The sequence below is a fragment of the Chiloscyllium plagiosum genome, chromosome 12 (genome assembly GCF_004010195.1).
Source record: "Chiloscyllium plagiosum isolate BGI_BamShark_2017 chromosome 12, ASM401019v2, whole genome shotgun sequence".
In the NCBI taxonomy this organism is placed as follows: Eukaryota; Metazoa; Chordata; class Chondrichthyes; order Orectolobiformes; family Hemiscylliidae; genus Chiloscyllium; species Chiloscyllium plagiosum.
In genome coordinates, this window is record NC_057721.1 from 66,002,040 (window position 1) to 66,009,983 (window position 7,944).

The following is a 7,944-nucleotide window of genomic DNA, read 5'->3' on the forward strand; positions in this document are numbered from 1 at the left end:
TTGAGTACAGGAGTTGGGATGTTGTGTAACAGCTGAATAGGACATTGGCTAGGCCACTTTTGGAGTATTGCTTACAATTCTGGTCTCCTTCCTATAGGAAGGATGTTGTGAAACTTGAAAGGGTTCAGAAAAGATTTACAAGGATACTGCCAGGGTTGAAGGGTTTGAGCTATCGGGGTAGGCTGAATAGGCTGGGGCTATTTTCCCTGGAGTGTTGGAGGCTGAGGAGTGACCTCAGAAGTTTATGAAATTGAGGTGGTCATGGATAGGGTGAATAGGCAAGGTCTTTTCTCTTTGATGGGGGAATCAAAAACTAGAGGGCATAAGTGTAAGGTGTGAGGGGAAAGATATAAAAGGGACATAAGGGACAGCTTTTCCATATAGAGGGTGGTACGTGGAATGAGGTGCCAGAGGAAGTGCTGGAGGCTGGGACAATTACAACTTTTAAAAGGCATCTGGATGGGTACATGAATAGGAAAGGTTTAGAGGGATATGGGCCAAATGTTGGCAAATGGGACTAGGTTTACATAGGACATCGGGTCAGCATGGACGAGTTGGAACAAAGACTCGGTTTCCGTGCTGTATATCTTTATGACTAAATCATGGTTCTTTGGGCACTGAAGTGAAAATAAGCTCTGTAAAATGTCAGTAATGAAAGTAATCTTTGGCTGATTTAAGTAAGAGAAAAGATTAGTAGGCAGTGTAGCGAGATGTTTCTTGCAAGACTTCTCTATACAAATATCCTAATGGGTGATGGGGAAAGCAGATAATTGGAGCAGACAGTGGAGGCGAGGTGCTTGCAATTTCATTAGTAAGAGAAATATAGTTTCATTTTTACCAATTACTTCTTCAAAAAGAATTCAACTCAGAACTCCCACTTCTGAATGTCAGAAAACAAGACAAAATGCTAAACTCAGCATTACAAACAGGTTGAACAAAACCTTATCATTTTTAACTGGTGCCATTCAGAACAAATTTCAACTAGAAGCCTCAATGACTAGTAACGAATGACAAGTAGTAATTGGAGCTGTTCTGATTCCACAGAAATGAAGCTTTTAGCTATATGTTAGCAATAGAAGCTTTATTATCAGCATCTCTTTACAGCAGACATTATTTTTAAGGAAACATATCACTCATTAAACAGTGTATGGTATGGGAAGCCCAAATTTTGTTACATAGGAGTCAAAAGTTCAGCTCTCTAAACCAGTTCAGTTCACTGATAGTTCATAATTGAAAAATTACTTGATTGCAGAAATCAAAGCACACAGCAAAGCTGTTTAAGTATATAAAATGTTGGAAAAACATATGAAAAATAATACACACTCATTCAAAATTGCAAGATCAACATGGATGAAGGGTTATACAGAAAATCACTACTTTTCAGATCAACATATTGTACACAGCCAAAATCTTCTCTTTTCAATTCAATTTACTGGTGAACAACCTTCTCCATCAAATTCCATTTGTTTCTCTGCAATGGTGATAGGTAGATTTTCTAACCATAACATGGTTAGGAGATATAGAAGCCGAATCATGCCATTCAACTCACTGAGTCTGCTCCACCATTTGATCATGGTTGATATATTTCTCAACCTCATCTCCTGCCTTCTCTCCGTAACCCTTATCCTCTTACTAATCATGCACCTGTCTACTTCTGTGTTAAATACACAGAATGATTTGGCCTCCACAACCTTCTGTGGCAATGAGTTCTACAGATTAGCAACCATCTGGCTGAAGAAATTCCCTTTATTCTTGATTCTAAAGGGTCATCCCTTCAAGAGGGTGGTCTCATGGGTGCTAGTCTCTCCTACTAGTTTTCCTGAAGAAGGGCTCATGCCCGAAACGTCGATTCTCCTGCTCCTTGGATGTTGCCTGACCTGCTGCGCTTTTCCAGCAACACATTTTCAGCTCTGATCTCCAGAATCTGCAGTCCTCACTTTCTCCTACGAGTGGAAACATCTTCTCCCTCTTCACTCTATCCAGGCCTCTCAGTATTCTGCAAGTTTCAATGAAATTCCCTTCATCCATTTAAACAGTCCTAGAGTCCACAACTGCTCCTCATATGACAAGCCCTTTATCCCCAGGTTCATTATTGTAAACTGCCTCTGGAACCTCTCCAGTGCCAGCACATTCTTACTTAGATATATGGCACAAAATTGATCACAATATTTCAAATACAGTCTGACCATAGCCTTACACAGCCTCAACAGGATATCTCTGCTCCTGTATATTAACTCTCTTGAAATGAATGCAAACTTTCCTTTTGCCTTCTTGACTGCCAAATGAATTTTCACATTAACCTAAAAAGGACTCCAAAGTCTATTTGCACTTCAGATTTATAGAGTAATAGAGTCACACAGCACAGAATCTCATTGCGCCAACCAGATATTCCAAAGTGATGTAATCCCATTTGCCAGCATTTGGCCCATGTCTCTTTAAACTCTTCCTACTCAAATATCTATCCAGATGCCTTTTAAATGTTACAATTGCACCCACCTCCACCACTTCCTCTGGCAGCTCATTCCATACATGCACTACCCTCTGCATGAAAAACTTACCCCTCAGATCCTTTCCAAGTCTTCCCCATCTCACCTTAAATCTATGCCTCGAGTTTGGACTTCACCACCCTGGAAAAAGACCTTGGCAATTCATCCTATCCATGCGCTGCATGATTTTATAAATTTCTATAAGGCCATCCTTCAGTCTCTGACAGTCTAGAGGACAAAACTCCAGCCTATTTAGCACCTCCTTATAACTCAAAACCTCCAGTCCTGACAATATCCTTGTAAACTTTTCTGTGCTCTCTCAAGCCTACTAACATCCTTCCTATGGAAGAATGATCAGAATTGTGCACAGCATTCTAAAAGCCTCACCAATGTCACGTACAGACACAGCATGCTGTCCCAACTCCTACACTCAAGGTTCTGACAATGAAGGCAAGTGTGCCAAATGCCGCCTTAATCATCTTATCCACCTGCAACTCCACTTTCAAGGAATTATGCACCTGCATCCCTAGGTCTCTTTGCTCTGCAACACTCCTGATGGCCCTCCCATTAACTGTATAACTCCTGTCCTGGTTTGCATTACCAAAGTGCAACACCTCACATTTGTCTAAATTAAACTCCATCTGCCACTCCTTGGCCGATTGGTGCATCTCATCTCGGAGATGATCTTCTCCACTGTCCACTAAACCACCCATTTTGGTGTAATCTGCAAACTTACTAACTATGCCTCCTTTATTCACATCCAAACCATTTATATAAATAATGAAAAACAGTGGACTCAGCACCAATCCTTGTGGCACACCGATGATCATAAGTGTCCAGTCCAAAACACAACCCTCTATCACCACCTTTTGACTCCTACCTTCAAGTCAATTTTATATCCAATTGGCTAGCTCCCACAGATCCCATGTGATCTAATCTTAGTAACCAATCTACTGTGCAGAATCTTGTTGAATGCTTTGCTGAAGTCCATATTGACAATATCTACTGTTTTGCTTTCATCAATCATCTTTGTTGCCTCTTCAAAAAACTCAAGTTAGTGAAACACGATATCCCATGCACAAAACCACATTGACTATCCCTAATCAGTCCTTGCCTTTCCAAATGCATGTAAATCCTGTCCCTCCAACAACTTACCTACCACTGCCTTCAGGCTCATTGTCTATATTTCCTTGTTTTTTTCCTTACACAGTCTTTCTTAAACAATTATCACATTAGCCAACCTTCAGACTTCTAGCACTTTACCCGTGGTTGTTGATGATACAAATATCTAAGAGGCCCAGCAATCTTCCTTCAAAGGCTTGCCCCATTCAGAAAATATAGTCTACTCCCATATTCTTCTTACCCAAGTGACTTTACACTTTCTCAGGTGGTATTCCATCTGTCACTTCTATGTCCATTCTCCTTGCCCGTCCAGGCTTTTCTGCAGTCTCTTTATTTCCTCAACACGACCTGCCCCTCTCCTTACCTTTGTGTCATCTGCAAATTTAGCAACAATGCCCTCAGTTCCTTTGCCCAGATGACTAATGTTTAACATGAATAGTTACGGTCTCAACACTGACTTCTGTATAACTCCATTAGTCACCGGCTGCCATTCTGAAACAGACTCCTTTATCTTCACTCGGTGCCTTCTGACAGTCAGCCCATCCTCTAATTGTGCTAGTACCTGGCCCTTAACACCATGGACTCATCTTATTTCAGAACCTCCTACGTGGCACCCTGTCAAAGGCATGCTGGAAATCCAAATAGATCATGTACATTGGCTTGGCTTTGTCTAAATTGCTTGTTACTTACTTGAAGAATTCTAACACTAAGATCCCTGCTAATAAACTACATAAGAACAGTATTACCAAATCTACTAAAATGAGATAAATCAAACAATTGCAGGACTATGTTATTTTAATTGGAGGAGAAAGTGAGGTCTGCAGATGCTGGAGATCAGAGCTGAAAATGTGTTGCTGGAAAAGCGCAGCAGGTCAGGCAGCATCCAGGGAACAGGAGAATCGATGTTTCGGGCATAAGCCCTTCTGGGCTTATGCCCGAAACGTCGATTCTCCAGTTCCCTGGATGCTGCCTGACCTGCTGCGCTTTTCCAGCAACACATTTTCAGCTATGTTATTTTAATTAAATCACAAGTGATGGGCTAGTGGGCAGATATGAATGAGCAAGATTATTTGGCTGTACTTAACACCTATAAACAATACTTCTTTTTAAAATACCAAAGCTTTTGTCCTTATCACTCTTCCTGAATGTTGCTTCCATTTGCAAAAACTTAATTTAATTTGTCTTTTACATTAGTTTGAACTCGTGCTATTTTCCCTGGGGCATCAGAAGTTGAGGGGTGACCTCATAGAAGTTTATAAAATCAAGAGGGACATGGATAGAGTGAATAGCCAAAGATTTTCCTCCAGGGTAGGGGAATCCAAAACTAAAGGTCATAGGGTTAAGATGATAGGGGAAAGATTTAAAAGGGACCCAATGGGTAACTTTTTCAAGCAGAGATGGTGCTGTGTGTGTATGGAATGAGCTGCCAGAAGTAGAGGAGGAGGCTGGTACAATTTAAAAGGCATTTGGATGGGTCCATGAATAAGGCGGCTTCAGAGGGATATGGACCAAAAGCTGGCAAATGGGACTAGATTAATTTAGGTATCTGGTCAGCATGGAAAAGTTGTACTGAAGGGTCTGTTTCCATGCTGTACAGCTCTGTGACTCTATGAGTGTGTGTGCTGTTGTCTTACTGTCACATCTTTTCCACTGTGATTTATTGTATAACTTTAAACACCTACTTCCAAAGCTGAAAAACTGAAGTTCCACTTCTAATAAGTCTACAGTTAGGATTCTATTGGTTTCCTTAAGTAAAAAAGCAGAATAATATTCCATAATTCAAGCCTACCTTTCTGTACCTTGTTCTCTATTATGGGTACATGGATGAAAATTCATTGATTGATCTGCTATGATGGATCACACTGTCAACTAAATTCTTGAGCTCTTTCAACATCATTCACATAGTACTTACAACAGTCGCCCTACTTTATGTGCCCTAATTAAACTTCACAATCATTTTAACAGATATTTTTGAAAATTTATTTCATAAGGTTTCAAACTTTTAACCTTGGAGTGCTAGCACATGCCTTAAGATTAGAGTTATAAAACTGGGTGAAGGTTTTAGTACTTTTCCTTTGTCTCAATTCTCTACCTCCGATTTTTCTTTGTCTCTTTCACATGCCAGAGTTGACTCCTGAATTCACTATAATTTACTTTCTCTTTGTTCTTGGTTCTGTTTCAATCCTTAAATCTCATTGGCTGAATAAAATAAACTATGGATCCCATGCTTTCATTACATTGTCAGCTTACACTTTAACTTCCAGATAAAACCCATGAAGAGGAAAACATCTAATGGCATATACCTCAAGGTACCATGCCCCATGAAAATCAAGGCCAATATTGCAAAGAGGAATTAAGATAGGCCAAATAGTTTCCCGAATTTTTGTCTGTTTACTGACACTTCTTATTACTTTTTGTTCAAGCTAACTTAGTTCTGCATTTGTTACACTCTTTTGTGGGTTACTCTTCAGAGCGTCAGTGTGGACTTGTTGAGCCAAATGGCCTGTTTCCACACTCTAGGAATTCTATGAAATGAAAAAATTATCTGGTTATCATGTCCTTTCTTCTACACCGACACACTCAATGCATAATTAAATGAATCATCAGATTACTGACAGCACTCTTAGAACAGATGGAAATACTGTAGGCGAGAGAACAGAAACCTTGGCCGAGCAATCATTTCCAAACAAGTGTTGCAAATGCAAAATTTACAAGAAACACTAGCAAGTACTGGAAATCTGAAATCAACAAAAAAAAGGCTGGAAACGCTCATCAGGTCTATCTGCTAGTACTTCCAAATAAACCTGTTGGACTATAACCTGGTGTGTGATTTTTATTTCTAAATCCATGACGTGGTGATGAAGAACCTTACATTTTCCGTCTTTATGCAAGTGCGTGTTCAATACTCTCAAGTCCAAACAAAATAAAATTGAAGTTAAAAATCACAACACCAGGTTATAGTCCAACAGGTTTAATTGGAAGCACTAGCTTTCGGAGCGTCGCTCCTTCATCAGATGGCTGTAGCGGCGCTCGGAAAGCTAATGCTTCCAATTAAACCTGTTGGACTATAACCTGGTTTTGTTGTGATTTTTTTTACCTTTGTACACCTCTGTCCAACACCGGCATCTCCAAATAAAAACGAGGCCGCGTTCTATTTAGCAGTTGACCACGAAATGTTAAATTACAATAATCAAGATAAAGACGGGGCCCTTCACTTAATTTTTCAGTGATGAAAGCGCATCATTTGATCCCAGTAGAAGTTGGGATGGGCCGCGTCTACTGTCCCAAAGGTGAAAGCTGAAGGAAAAGCCCGCTCTTACCTTGGAGAGTAGACATTGTCAGGATAAAGGCCCACGGCCGTGCCCCCGCCACCACAGACATACTACTCAGCTCTTCCACCCCTGGCTCGTTCCCCACTCTCTACAAACTGTCGTTCAGCTTCCATGTGATTTACAGGAAACATTTTACCACAGCCTGACTTCACTGCGTCACCAACATCCGAAAACCCAACTCACCAGCTCTGCCCCGTCCCGCCCCACTGGGCCGGCTGACCGATAGCGCCGCCCACACTCCCACTCACATTGCCCCCAGCGGCCCGGCAGACTCACTGCACCATTGACACTGACGGAGCCGGGCACAAAGTCATGAATGAACTCTTAACTGGAACCAGCGTGAATGCACAGAATGTAGATAACAGGGTTTTAGGAGTTACAGGCACCGACTTTGGCGTTAACGGAGACTTAGCTCTAGGAATAGCATGTCTGGATGTTCAATATTCCTGGTTACAAGGTGTTTGGAAACTGCAGGGAAGAAAAATGAATGGAGGGATGACAATTGATGTTACGGACAGCATCGCTGCACTGGGGAAAGAGGACGTTTCAAGGGGTTCAAATTCAGAATCGATTTGATTACAGTAAAGGAGCAAAACGCGTGTAATTACATTAATTGAAACCAAAAACTGTGATGTTTCAAGTCCGAAGCAAACAAAACCCCTGTTTTGGCAAAAAAAAAGCCCTGAAGAAGGGCCACCAGCCACAAAATATCAACTTTGCTTTCTCTCGACAGATGCTGCTCCACCTGCTGAGTTTCTCCCAGCAATTTCTGTTTTAGCTTGTATTATTACATTGCTAGGTGCAATCTAAAGACCATCAAACTAGTGAGAAGGGTATGGAAGAACAAATCTACAAATGGGACTTTATAATGCGGGACTTCCGTTGTCCGTATATAAATTGGGGTAATGGTAGTTTAATGGGCAACATTCTTGGATTGTGTTCAGGAGAATTTCCGGCAGCAAAATGTATCCAGCTCAAAAGAAACGAGGCAGTGCGTGCTGTTC

General features: G+C 41.1%; 1 protein-coding gene across 3 annotated transcripts in view; it reads right to left on the minus strand.

Moving 5' to 3' along the window:
* Positions 1-7,117, minus strand: part of LOC122555369 (interferon alpha/beta receptor 1a-like) — a 33,431-nt gene extending 26,314 nt beyond the window's left edge. For all 3 annotated transcript variants that reach the window (XM_043701305.1, XM_043701304.1, XM_043701307.1), the window contains exon 1: positions 6,929-7,117. In XM_043701305.1, coding sequence (XP_043557240.1) covers positions 6,929-6,989 — 61 coding nt within the window. In that variant the 5' untranslated portion in view covers positions 6,990-7,117. The remainder of the gene's footprint in view (positions 1-6,928) is intronic.
* Positions 7,118-7,944: the final 827 nt, after the last annotated feature.